This window comes from Fomitopsis serialis (genome assembly GCF_022376445.1).
Source record: "Fomitopsis serialis strain Sig1Antser10 chromosome Unknown B0H18scaffold_166, whole genome shotgun sequence".
NCBI lineage: Eukaryota > Fungi > Basidiomycota > Agaricomycetes > Polyporales > Fomitopsidaceae > Fomitopsis > Fomitopsis serialis.
The window spans coordinates 1-14,030 of NW_025955126.1; the positions used below are offsets into that span (position 1 = coordinate 1).

Here is a 14,030-nt window from a genome sequence, read left to right on the forward strand (position 1 = left end):
CGGGCAGCAGGTAAATCTGGCAAGCTGAAGGGGCCTGCCGCAGTTACAGCGGGAAGCGAAGTTGTTGACGAAGCGGGCAACACGACCTCAAAGCCGGCGCCGAGCAAGGCCCGGCCGGCAAAGCCTGGTGTCAAGCCCACCAGCGACCGGCCGGAGCCTGCCCCGAGCCCTCTGGAAGCCGGAAGCAAATCAGGCCCAGGCCGAGGTATCGTACCACCACTGACCCAGCAACCCAGGAGGTTGCTAAGCGGCCTGACGCAAATCCGGAAGCTGGCACCACATCAGGAAACCTACCCCACACGAATTTGTGGAAATCTGCACAAATTCGCACAAATCTCCTGGAGACCCCATTTACTTGACCCCCCTGATTCCCTCGCTCGAATTTGCGTGAATCCACGTTCAATGGCTGTGAATTGCAAGGAAATACTAGCTCGGCCATACAATCTGGGTACTTCAATTCACATTGTTTTGCATGTATTTACACGCATAGCCACTACATCCACCCTACTCAATTCGTACCTACAGCTGGCATTCGCCCAGAGCGCTCGCTGTTGCCGTGCCTGCCCCCTCGCGCTCGTCTGGTTGCTTGCTTGCCCATCTGTCCGCTCGTCTGCCCGTCGCCCACCCGTCCATCCATCCGTCTGCATGCCCACTCGGGCGCGTGTTCGTCGGCCGTGTCTGCGAGCTGCGCATTTGCCCAGCGCGCTCTCGGTCACCGTGCGCGTGGTGGTTGACCGCGCCCTGTGTCCGTGTGCTCGCCCTCTCGCCCTCTCGCCCTCTCGCCCTCTCGCACTCTCGCCCTCTCGCCCTCTCGCCTTCTCGCCTCTCGCCCTCTCGCCCGCCCGCTCGCGCACCCACCCGTCTTCCTGCTCACCTACTCATCCGCTCACGCACCCTATCGCCCGCCGGTCTGCCCGTCTTCCAGCCCGCTTGTCTGCTTGCCCGGTACCCATTCGTTGGCCTGGTCATTCGCGTGCGTGTGCGTTCGTTGGCCGTGCGTGTGTGCTGGGCAATCACGGTCGCGGGGGGCGTATGCTGCCATCTGCCATTTGTCCACCCGCCTGCCAGTGCGCACTCGTCCACCCAGCCACACGCCCGTTAGTGCACTCGTCAACCCATTGACCCGCTCACCCACTTACTCACCCACTCACCCGTTTGACTTCCCGCCCGCCGCTCACTCTCCCGCTCCCTCGTCCACTCGTCCGCCGCCGTCTGTCCATCGGCCATGCCTGCACCTAGGGCATTGGCCCTGAGTGCTCGCGGTCGTCCGCTGCACGTTGCTGTGTTCCGTGTCTACGTTAGTGGGCTCGCTCGCGTGCGTCTGCACTCACCGCTGGACTCTCGCCCTCGCCCGCCACACCTTCCCTGTCGTCCGATCGTCATCTGCTCGTCGTCCCCGCTCGTCTTCCGCACCCAACATCCGCTCGTTGTCCCCGCTCGTTGTCCGCGCCCGCCGTCGCAACAGTGCAAGTGGATGGGTGGTCGAGCGGACGAAAAAGCAGTCGGGTGACGGACGAGTGGGCGGATGAGCAGGTGGACGAGTGGGCGGATGAGCAGGTGGACGAGCCGGTCGAGCACGCACGGACGGCCAGTACCTAGATATGCGAGGGGGCAAGTCCGGCGCGAGAGAGCGAGTGAGCGGATGTGCCATAGAGCTGGCAGTGCCAGAGGTGACAGACGCTCGGCGGGCGCACGCACGGGTGAAACGCAGGCATCCGCCATCGCAGAGATATAGCTAGCAAGCGTCGGTCTACTACTGGCCGTTCAACGTGGAGTACGTCTCGACGGTAGGCAACGTCACTTCGTACTCGGGAAGATCTCTCCCACGCGGCGCTTGTAGTCCTCCTCGCAGAGGTCCATCATTCCCGAGTGAACCGGGATGCGCGTGCGAAGTCTCGTGGCAAACATGCCAGCCTTCTTAGCTTCTCGACCGCCCTGTCGCTATGACCAGTTGCACCAGAAAGCGTAACTGCGTCGGGAGAGTTGTAGCACCCGATCTCGAGCACACCCGGACCGAGCTCTGCGAGCACTTCTGCGATGATTGCTCCGGCCTGCTCCGGTGAGCAAGCCAGGGCAGCCATCGTGTCGTCCTCCTTCTCGAGCAAGATATAGCCTTGCCACGGGCAATGGCGAGCTCAAGAGCGAGAGCCCTCGTCCCGCACCACTGGCATAAAGAAGGACAACCTCACCGGTGGAATGGCCGAGCAAGACGTCGGAACGAACCCTAAGAGCAGCAAGCGTGTCGGACCAGGGCTAGCTGGAGCACAGTGAGCGAGGGAAGAGTGATGGTGATGGCCAGATAGCACCGAGTGTGTCGCTGTTGATGGAAGTGTCTGCAAAGAGTCCAACCGTCGTTGATGAGGCTCTGACCGGTCGCTGAGAGATAGACTTGGTCGAGCTCGTTCACCGTATCGCGGGCGGTGGTCTTGTAAAGGTCACGTCCCACTAAACTGTAAAAGGGTAGTCAGGTAAGCAGGCACACAAACTCACCTACAAGTCTGGAGTTCTCTTTGGAATCGACTGCCCCTTCCTCTCGAGTCGTCTTGCCCTCGTCGCGATCCTGCGGCCTTGTTTTCAGGGAGTAAGTTCGAAGTCAGCCGATACGTTGCGTCTCAGGAGAGCCACGCGGAAGCCGACGCTTCGCAGGGCTTTGGTTTCATAGGGCACAGGACTTCGCGGCGAAGAAACGGGAGGAGGAAGAGTTAGACTGCCAGCCGCCAGCTCAGCACGCCCACATCGGTAAACTCCGAGGTGGGCGCTTGCACTTCAAATTTTACTCGCTGATCGTCTCAGAGGCTCGCCCACTCGATTCCCGCCCTCTCCCTGTCGAACTCCGTTACGACAAGCAGCTCCGATAGAGCTTTGGACGACCCTGGTACCGACTTCGACGATGCATTGCCACACCCGCCACGCAACCCGCCCACGAGCAAAAAGGTCTTCACGACGGTGCACTCCGAGTTCGGCCACTGTGCGAACGAGCTGCGCGTGCTCTAGTGAGTCCCGAAGTAGGCTGGGGATCGGATGGTATTGAGGTGTGGTCAATGGACAGGTGAGGCATGATGGATGCGACACCACCCGTCTGCACGAGCTACTGACTGCTCTATCAGGCGACGGGACGCACGTACAAGCCCATGGCTTCGAGCTCAGTGAACGTGCGACGTGTACCATCGAGCGCGCTACGTTCACCCACTCGCACAACAGAGCGCAGGAATGCAGACACGCCCCATCCAGCATGTCCTGCTGGCTACTCTGTCAGAACGAAGACAACGACGAGATGCTTGCCCATTCGCCACCCACTCGCCCACCCACTCGCCCACCTACTCGCCCACCTACTCGCCCACCTACTCGCCCACTGACTTGCCCGTCAGTTTGCCTGCTGTCTCGCTCGGCCATTGTTCTTCTGGCCCGCCGTCTCGCTTCCCCGCCATCACCCTATCCCCGTCGCACGGCCCCGCCGCCACATAGGCCCGCCATCTCGCTTCCCCGCCCGCTTCCCCGCCCGCTGTCCGTCTCGCCCACGGGCTCGCTCGCTCTTCATCTCGGTCTCCTGCCGTCTAGCCGCTGTCTCGCTTGCCCAACGTCTTGTCTGTCCGTCGTCTTGCTCACCCGTCGTCTCGCTCACCCGTCGCCTCGTCCGCGCGCTGTCTTGTCTGTCGCCTCGCCCGCGTGTCGTCTTGCCCGCGCCCTGTTGCTCGTGCGCTCTCGCATGCAGCCTCGCATGCACCCCCTCGCCCGCGCTCTCCTCTGCTCGGTCGGCTGACCACCCACTCGTCCACGCGATTGCCCACGTGATCGCTCGCTCGTCCGTGCGCCCACTTGCCAACAGACCCGCTGCCTGCCCGTGGACCCGCGGACCCTTGGCCTGACCGCGAACAGCTCACACATAGCGCAACAAGTAGTCGGGATATGCGTACCATTCAACACGTGGTACGTCCCACATCCGCGACTGCGTCGACCAGATGCACGGCTGTCTCCGAGTTGACAGGCACGCAGCGCACCCACGGTGACGGAGAGATTTCGACATGGGTCTTCGCACGACGCGACCACTGGCTCCTTCGTCCTAGCGAATTCAGTATACAACAAGCACGACAGGGGCAGGAGGAGAGATGATGGAGCGAAGCTGGACGAGATGAGCTGTGTGTACATTTACTGTTGTGTATTGTAATCACAGCCAATCGAGGCATCCGATGTACATCATTTTTTGACGTGGGTGTATATGAAAATGTGTTTCTGCCTGTTCGGAAGGCGTTTGCACCGATTTACAAGCCATTCGGAGCGACGGGCGCGCCGCGGTGATTTGACGCCGATTTGCGCCACATTCGCGCAGGGGTGGTTTCCTGATGCCAGTCGGAAGAGAAAGGCTCCGGCCGAATCCGAAGCCGACGCCGACAGCGAGGTGGTCATTCTGCCGACGCCGGGTAGGTAACGGTCAGTGTCGCATGTGCCACATCTAACATCCTTTCATTTTTTAGTCAAGCCGAAGAAGACAAAGGACGTGCCGGCAGTACGCACCGGTCGTCCTGGACCACAGCCACACGAAGATAGCCCAGCCATCGCCGGCAAGACTTGGGACGAAAGGCGGCAGTGGATCAGGCAGCTAACCGTGGACGACGGCGTTACGAAGCTCGTAGACAATCTACACCACCTGGTGGGTGCATCCTTTGAGGCCTGGGCTACGTGGTGTTGACGAGCAGCGACCAGCCGGAGACCGGAGCATGGCAATCGAAGACGAAGTGGGATTGGGCGAGTTGGAAGTACCGCCGCGCAAGGTGCACTCCGGATATCCATACGGACAAGGCTGTCCTCACGCAGTTCCGCTCCTGGCTCACCAGAATCCGCACAAGCCTCACCGACACTCAGATGGCCGGGAAGACGGCCTCATGGTCACATTGGCCATTGCAATGGTTGTAAAGGATGTCGAGAAGAAAACCGAGCACCGGAGTGACGAGGAGGAGGAAATCCCGCAGTACGTGCACAAATCCCAACTGACATACCGCTTTGTCGAGGAATTGGGGGAACACTGCACCGAGATCGCGGATCTCTGGTCGGACATGGCATACTGCATGCAGAAGAAGCGGAAGGCGGATGGAGAGCCCCAGAAATCATCCGCCATCGGTGCCCGGGCAAAACGGTCCAAGCCCAATGTGTCTGCATCGCCGGCGCCGGGAAAGCGGTCGGCAAAGAGCACGAAGGCGACCAGATCGTCCACTCGCCGGCGTTAAATATACATAGATATCCTGCTACTGTATACGTTCAATTTCAACAACGTGCCTACCACCTTATCATTCCCACCTCCCATAATGCATCACCGGTGTCTTGACCTGCTAGCCCTGTGTGAGTGCGCTCCCCGAGATTCTCACCGAAGTCTCGGGCCGAGAGGTATGTGAAGTCCTCGGCCGAGTGTTGTGTGAACTCCTCGGGCCGAGGGTTTGGTGAAATGCTCGGGCCGAGAGTTCTGTGAAAGTATCGGGCCGAGAGTTCGGTGAGATTCTCGGCGAGAGTTCGGTGAGATTCTCGGCCGAGAGTTCGGTGAGATTCTCGGGCCGAGAGTTCGGTGAGATTCTCAGGCCGAGAGTTCGGTGAGATCTCGGCCGAGAGTTCGGTGAGTTGCCCGGTCCGGGACTTCGGTGCAATGCTCGGGCCAGGATTTCAGTGCAGTTCCCCGGTGCAGAATTCGATGAAACATGGTGGCAGGAAACTCGGTGTTCCTATTGGGCCAAAAATCGGTGGTATGCTCGGTCCGAATGATTGGTGAAGTCTCGGGCCGAGGTGCTGGTGACGTTCTCGGACCGTGCATTTGTGTGTGTTTGACTCGGGCACTCCTGTGGCTTTCAGTCCGGTCTTGGCGCACGAGATACATTGTACATTTGGCGAACTCTATGTTACACTGAGGTTTACACGTATTCTACAGGACAGGTAGGTTATTCCCGGCTTATCTCATTCCACCGCATTGCCCCATCCATCTCATTCGCCGAGCCCGTTACCGGCGGTTCCACATCCCCAGACCTGGGGCCCCGTTTGATTGCCCGGTCCCGGATTCCTTGGGGAGTTCGGCGGAAGTGGTGGGGGTGCTTCAGCCGGAGGAGGTGGCGCCGCTGGGCCATTGCCCGAACCCGGTGGGACGACAGAGGCTGGGCTTGTTGGTGCCGATGTGACAACCGGGGTACCCTGTTGAGGCGGGACTGTATCGGAGGTTGCCACCGACGGAATGCCGGTTGTGGAGTTGACCGGTGCAGCGAGCGGGAGACGGGGAACCTCAGCCGCCGATGGTGCTGCAGCCAACGTGGTGGGCAACGGCTGAATACTCGAGGGCGGGGATCGGGCGGGTGCGATAGTCGGTGCGATGGCAGCGGCGGCCAGCAGCTGAGGCACCTGGCTGAACAGGGGCCTCGGGATGAAGCCCCCAATTCCGCCTGCACCGGTCCCGAACTCGCGACTGGCCCAGGCGAGACGAGGGGGAAGTGGCGGTGGCGCCGGGGCTGCCTGTACCGTCGGCACGGACACGGTAGCCTCGGAAGTCGCTCCGACCGGGGACTGTCAGGTATGAATGTTAGACAGTTGACGATCAATGGAAAGCCAGATGGGTAAACTCACCTTTGAGGGCACCACCGGGGACGACGCCTGATCGAAGACTGCAGGATGCCCTGCCGGAGCACCTGACGTGGTAGCCGCCAGCTGGTCACGCATGCCATCGTCCAAATGCATGTCCGCTCCCGGCGCCGGCTCCATGGTCTCGGCGTTGGGCGGTGGTGATCCGGACATCGACGTCCGTCCCATGTCGTTTGTCAGTCCCTGCGGTCCACTTGCCGCGCCCTGGATCATATCGCGGAGGGCCTCGATGTAGGCCTCTTGGTCACCCTCTCCCAGGAATGCCAGACCTGACCGAAATGTCAGTTCGAACAGTCAATGTGAGCAGAACAACTCACCGAGCAATCGCTGATGCTCAAGCAACGAGTTGTTCATGGCCTCCAACGCAGCCACCCGTTCATTGAGTTGTCGGACGTCACCCTCGAGCTCGCGGACACGCAGCTCCGCGTTCCCGGCGAGCTCCGCCGGGCGTTGCATGACCACCACGGGCGGGCCGAGCGAACCACGAACTCCACCCGGGCCAACTGGATACATACGCCCTACAAAATTAGTGGTGCGTATGGTCAACGGAGGGAAAGCCAGCGTACTGATGTCACTCGGATCGGGCGGCGGGTCCGTTGCAGTCTTCGCCCGCTTGCGTGGGGGCTCAGGGCCAGTCTCCGCCTTTGACGATCCCTCGCCCCGGTCCTTCTTACCCTTTCCTTTCGACGGCGGCGCACTCCCCTTCCGTTTGGGAGGCTGCTTGGTGACCGGGGTCGGGCGGCGCGACGGGGTGTTGCTGCGTCTGGTGCTCCGCCGGGACCCAGTTGTCGCGACCGAGCCGTTCTCGCTTTCGGTGTCCGAATCGCCATTGGTGGTTGGGGGCCCGTCGGCGACACTGTCGGAGCGCTCGGAGGCGACGCTGCCTGCGTGGGAACTTCCCGCCGACGACTTCTTCGACGACCTCCCCCGGCCAGCCTTCTGCGGCTTGAATGTGCCTTCGGTGTCGATGGCTTCGCACTTGGTCTTCTTCACATGGCAGAAGTCGCACGCGGCGACCTTTCTCTTCTTCGGCTTGCCGTCCTTCCAGAATGCTGACACCTTTTTGACCGAGATGTAGCAGGGGAATCCCTTGCACGCAGTGCAAGGTGGATCCTGTCAACGAGGTGAGTGGTCAGAACACACGCTGATCAATGCAGCTCACCCGCAGTTCCCTGTCCCCCCTCTTCCGGGTCTCACCCTCGGCCTCGTAGTCCATCACGAATGTCGCCCGGTCCTTCTTGATGGCTTTGGCCTTTTTCGCGTCTACCGTAGCGTCCGGCGTGTCCAACTTGAGGATGCCTTTGCGCCCCGGCTTGCCTGATACCGACGTGTCAGCGATGCCACCCAGACAGATGGCAGGGCACTCACGCTTCCCCTTTGCCTTCGCCGAGACTTGTTCTTCTTCCTCCTCCTCCTCCTCCTCCTCCTCCTCCTCCTCCCCTTCCTCCCCCTCTTCCCGCTCGAGCTCCTCCTCCTCCGGCGATTCGTCGTCCTGCCGGCGCGCACGCTGCTTTCCCTTGCCGGATCTCGGCGGGGTCGTGGACCGCTGACGCTTCTTCGTTGCGGGCTTCTTCCCCTTCCGCCGGGATTGCGTCGGTTCCTCGTCATCGATCTCCATGCGGTCGTCCGGCACCGGCACCTCCTCCTCGCCATCCGAGTCGTTTCCCGCAAGCTCCTGGAAGCGTACGGCTGGGCCCTGGCGGGATGGTCCCGCGGTTGCATTCCTCGAGCCACGCGGGGAATACAAACCCGTCACTGCGAGTGGGTTGTACCACTCACAGTCCGGCAGGCGGTCGTCGTCCGGACGAATGAGCGAGAGCCTCACCGGGACCCCCTCCGCGTCGACATGTTGAGCTCCACGATGGCCGACAGGAGCACCAAGGGGATCACTGGACGGTCCTCGGGATCCTGTTCCTGCGACCAGGCCAAGGCGATCTCGAACATGACCTCGCGCTGTAGAATATGGTCAGCATCGCTTCGACCCTGCGTGATATGGATGTATACTTACCACGAGGTTCACCAGGGGTTCCATCTGCAAAGTCGAATGTCAACACCACCGGTCGGTGCCCAAAGTATGCTGTCAATACTTACGATCCTTCCCAACAGCTCCTCCTCTTCGTCCACCTCAACCAAGCGGCCTCCAAAGAGTTTCAGGAGACGGTCGGTTGTCTCCTGTAGGTACGCGGCCATTTCTCCCGGCCTCATTGCCGTGACCGGAGGCTCGGGGTCGTAGGCCGGTTCGGCGGCGGCGGCGGCGGCGGCGGTGGCATCTTCGGTCGACATGGTTCAGGCGAGCAGACACAAAGCAGAGTAGACGGAGTTGCGAGGACGGGGGCGGGGAGACAGAAGGTGATGAAAGCAAGAGACAAGCGACGCGAAGCCACACCGATCGCGAAATCCAACACCGACGGTCACGTGCACCCGGCGGGCCGCGGAAATTTACCCGAAGATGAACATCGTGATGGCGCGTCGCCTTGTTGTTGCATTCCATTCTCTACCAGGTCCATCCACCTTGGATTGATGTCTGCACAAGGTACCGTGTGTTCTGCATTTGTCGGGGCACGTACTGACTACTCCGGCCAGATTCTGCCAGTCCAGCCGCATCCGGCATCAAGAATATCACTGGCGCCGGCACCCAGCCCGAGGTGGCGCGCCCACTATCCGCTGCGGAAGACGGGGCTGTTCAGCCTGAGGTAAGCCGATGTTTCCGATGTCTTCCTGAGTTGCACTGACAGTCCTTTGTGCTACTCGGCGAGACAGAGCACAGTCAATCTCAGGACGCAGACTCCTAGCACGGCACCCGGGATGCCAAGACGGGAAGCTACCGTGTTCGGCCAGGAGGGTTTAATGTCCCAATGAAGCGTAAGGGCTCGCATGCCCCGCCCGGAAATGTAAGTCCCTTTGTCTTGTTTCCTCTAACACTGACCGACGTGTATGCAGGACCGAGCTCAGTCTGTCCGGCGCGAGACGGATGCCGGGGATGCCGGGGAGTTACAGCAGGCGCCAGTAAAGCGTGTCAGAACTTCGGTGAGTGCTGCTACTCTGGTACGTTAGCAAGTTCTCGACACTAATCAACGCGATCGCTCAGCCAACCACGACACGGGTTACTCCGTCGGAAACGGATACGGTGGATGCGGGCGTTTCGCAGGCACTGCCACGCCCCGAAAGTCGACATGACGCAAGTCAGGTACGCGACGTTCCGGCTTGCATGGCCTGTGCATAACTTTCCTTTCCTCATGACTTTGATGCACCACGCTCTAGGCAAATCAACCCCCGGCGCGCGCGGCTACCGAGGCCTTTGTCAAGATTGGAAAATGGGGACTGCCCTTCAAGAGGAGGCCGGAGGTTTGTGTTTCGTGCTACGTGAGTCGGTCGGCACTTACCAGGCTTTGCACTCGGGAAACGAAAAGATGTCGGGACGTTCGGGCAACAGTGCGCCGCCTCGCCAGCCCGCTGTTGCCGGAGGCCAAGCCGCATCCACCGAGCCCGGGGTAGGGAGGAGTGACCCGGACGTTATGGTCGTGGGCCACACGAAGCCGGCCCGGGGAATCACGGTCAACGATTCCGACGTGGAGATCGTGGACGACGGGAGCCAAATCCTCGCAGGCAGCACAAATCGCAAGCCGCCGCCCGCTGTGTCCACCAAGCCTCGTCCACGCCCTCGCATGCTGAAGGCACCTCGGCCCGATGGGTTGTTGGGCCATCGTTGACTCGGGACAACACGACTATGGCAGGCGGCCGGGCGGCGCGATTGATCACCTATGGGCACGCATCGAAGCCCGATGGCATGGCGCACCCCGCGCTTGAGAGGGAGCAGCCGGGTCGCGAGATCGCCCACGCACCTAGCGGGGCTCCGGATCCAACTGTGTTGGAAGACAGCCAGCTCAGGGCCTCGGTACGTGGTTATCGCACTATGTCAGACATATGCTCATTGTTGTACCCAGTCTTCAGACATTACGGAGTCGATTGCGAACAGGGACGAGAATGGTGAGTGACCTTTTCAACGGGCAGTTGTGCGTGGCCTGGGTCCCGGCACTGCATGCCGGGTAAGCTGTGTGTCCCATGCAGAAGGCAATACACTCGCCCGGACGGCGGGGTAGGCTTCGGCGTGCATCAGGACTTCATGACAGCTCTGTGTCAAGTCTGATGACATCGTGTTTATAGCATATCGATTCCACGACGAGGCGATGTTGCTTGGCAGGGAACAAGATCCCTTTTTCACATTCTCGGTTACAATGACTGACCGGTATGATTATGGAAATAACCTGTGGGAGGCAGACAGTCACCCCGCCGTAGACTGGCCGCCAAACTGTACTGTTACGTTTCCACGGCCCTGATTCCTTATTTACTGACTCTTTGCATACTCAGTTCCCGGCCCAGCGTTCACGGGTTCCACACCGACAAGAGTTGCCGAGCTTCAGGCTGAGAAGGCGATCATCATGGCCCGCATTGACGCCCTCAACGCGCTTCAGGCAGCTAACAATCGGAACAACCGTGCCATTGACTGGGTGGTCGAATACTATCAGGCGAGGGGTCACTCGGGGTGATGGGTCTAGTCTTCACGCGTGTATTAGTTATTCGTAGTGCACCTGAATGCTATGCTGGCGTGGGTCACAATAAAGCCTTCGCCTGGTACCAATGAATGCAGAGCACCCAGTTCAAATGGCCGGCTGCATGGTCTCAAACTGACCGGCCGGAACGTTGGAGACGTCGGGCCGAGTGCACCCTGTGAGCCCGGGTACGGCCGCAGGGCTACATAGATGGCCGGCCGGAACGTTGGAAACGTCGGGCCGAGTGCACCCTGCGAGCCCGGGTACGGCCGCAGGGCTACATAGATGGCCGGCCGGAACGTTGGAAACGTCGGGCCGAGTGCACCCTGCGAGCCCGGGTACGGCCGCAGGGCTACATAGATGGCCGGCCGGAACGTTGGAAACGTCGGGCCGAGTGCACCCTGTGAGCCCGGGTACGGCCGCAGGGCTACATAGATGGCCGGCCGGAACGTTGGAGACGTCGGGCCGAGTGCACCCTGTGAGCCCGGGTACGGCCGCAGGGCTACATAGATGGCCGGCCGGAACGTTGGAAACGTCGGGCCGAGTCCACCCTGCGAGCCCGGGTACGGCCGCAGGGCTACATAGATGGCCGGCCGGAACGTTGGAAACGTCGGGCCGAGTCCACCCTGCGAGCCCGGGTACGGCCGCAGGGCTACATAGATGGCCGGCCGGAACGCTCCCAACGTTGGGCATAGGACACCCGGGTTTCACATGAGCAATGCTAATGTCCGGCCGCAGCTACTCCGACGTGTCTGTGGAACCATGCATCCCGGGCGGTCGCCACGTTCGCAGTATGCTGCGGCAACACCGGCCGGAACGCTTACATCGACCGACTGCTTGCTCCGGTCGGCCTCCGGGTCAACGTTCGAAACGACCGAATCTCACTCCGGTTTTGACGTTGGTAACGTGTTAGACACACTAAATAATGTGGAGCAATTTGCTTCCATGACGACAACGACCTGCACATACCTGCACGTCCTCTGTACCCGCCACAGCGAGTTCAAAGTTGAAGCGTCCAGAGTTCGGACGCCTGAAGGTAGACCCGGGTTTGGGCGGTGGTGGTGGTCACGAGTAGGACGGTTCGCGCGAACAGCACGGTGTGTAACGAGTACAGCGCGCAGCTAAGACAGCCCGGGTATGCGAGCACTGGCAGCACGGTGTGAGCAGGATGGTGCACCGAGTCAAGACGGCGTGCAGGCAAGACGGTGTGCACGAGCAGGACAGCGCGCGAGTAAGACAGCACGCGAGAAGGAAATTGGGTCGCCAAGACGGTATGCCAACAGAACGTTAGACGAACAGGACGGCGGGCAAACAAGACGACGCGAGGGCAGGACGGTGGCACATGAGCAAGGCGGATGCCATTCCCAGTGAGCCGACGCCTTGATTGAGCCAGCTGACGCTTCGAACTCACAAACAGACGTTACAGAGCCCGGCTGGTCGATTCACACTATCAATTGGGATCACGAATCCCGATTACATTGCACCCAGGTAAGTACATTATGTCTACGTCGGCTGCACCATCCTCATCGTACAAGCCGACGCGTCGGCCGGCGTAGGCTACTCCCATGACATTCCGCGAGACGGCACGTCGGCTACAGGATAGGCTTCGGGTGAAAAGGGCTGCATGGTGTGAAACAACAGTCTCTCACGTCCACACAGGCCTCTGCGCAGGGCGCGATGATGGCGCTTTCAACATCTAGTCCGCGGAATGTTAGTTTCTCTGTCCGTTATCCTGCAGATGTCCGCTCACCAAGGTTTCACAAGGTCGCCATCTATAAGGCTCTCCGTTTTGAGCTGCGCGGTGACAAAGTCGTCCCTTCACCATGGGGAAATTGGCCATTATACGTTTTCACGCAAGTTGTACTCTGAGCATTACAGTGTTCCCATGGGCTCGGATGAGTCGTGCCAGAGACCGGGGGCAATGACAATGTTCGCGCGTAAGACGGCGGACGGCGCAGAGGCCAAAGCAGGATGGCGCAGTGTTACACATAGGCGTTCGATCATTATTACTTCTACAATCAAGTCGGGTCATTACTCAGGGACTCATGGCCCTCTGGACATGAGCACTCATCGACGCGGAACCGATGAGACCAGAGCGTCGCACGCTGGTCGTAACAAGGAAGCCCACAGAAGAATGACCATCACCTGTTACCCACCCACCCTAGCAGATCGTTGCTTCCATCATATGGAAGCTGCTTATCGGCGCGCTCTTCACGTTGTGCAACTTGTTCCGCTGTCTGTTAGGGCTCGTGGGCTCGGAACCCTAGATTCAGGGGCCGGGCTGCCTCGTGAACCTACAGTTGGTGGTCGCGACGCGACCAGAGGGGGAAAAGGTGTCTTGAGGTCGTGAGCAGGGCGAGGAGCACCTGCTGATGTCGTTAGCAGGGCAACGAGCCGTGCTATGAGGGAGCGCAAGGAGGTCCTTGGTTGCCAGCGACGAGCTGGGCCAAGAGGTGAGTCCTAGACGGGCTGTTGGGCCAGGTCAAGGAGGAGTCCAAGGCGAAGGCGACGAGCGTAGGCCGAGGGGAGTTCCTAGGCGGAGCGATGAGCCTAGCCGAGGATGAGAGAACTGACTCGGACGGTGCGAAGAGTTCGCACTCGGACGAGGTGATAGTTCAGGTGCAAGAGTAGATTACTTCCCAAAATGGAAGTCAGGTGGCTAGGTACATTGAGATAAGATGAGATGTACACTATCAGTTCATAATCTAATCTAATGGACAGATAATGGGTTATCTATCCGTAACACTGTCCCCGACTTGTAAGGTTTGCAGTGGAGGAGGGAATTACAAACATGCTACTGGTACTGAGAACAGACCGTCGTTCTCAAACTTATACCTGTGCAAAATGCAATTGCTTCCACCCAGTGGCACG

General features: G+C 60.2%; 2 protein-coding genes across 2 annotated transcripts; one reads left to right on the forward strand and one right to left on the reverse strand.

The window, feature by feature from the left end:
* Positions 1 to 3,344: 3,344 nt before the first annotated feature.
* B0H18DRAFT_1046263 (uncharacterized protein) lies at positions 3,345 to 4,244 on the reverse strand. Its single transcript, XM_048030779.1, has one exon. The coding sequence runs from the start codon at positions 4,144 to 4,146 to the stop codon at positions 3,619 to 3,621; it is 528 nt and encodes a 175-aa protein (XP_047886440.1). The 5' UTR covers positions 4,147 to 4,244; the 3' UTR covers positions 3,345 to 3,618.
* Positions 4,223 to 5,222, forward strand: B0H18DRAFT_1125727 (uncharacterized protein; the record flags this gene model as incomplete). Its single annotated transcript, XM_048035049.1, has 4 exons — positions 4,223 to 4,418; positions 4,473 to 4,652; positions 4,702 to 4,769; positions 4,833 to 5,222. The coding sequence occupies 4 exons, from the start codon at positions 4,223 to 4,225 to the stop codon at positions 5,220 to 5,222; spliced, it is 834 nt and encodes a 277-aa protein (XP_047886441.1).
* Positions 5,223 to 14,030: the final 8,808 nt, after the last annotated feature.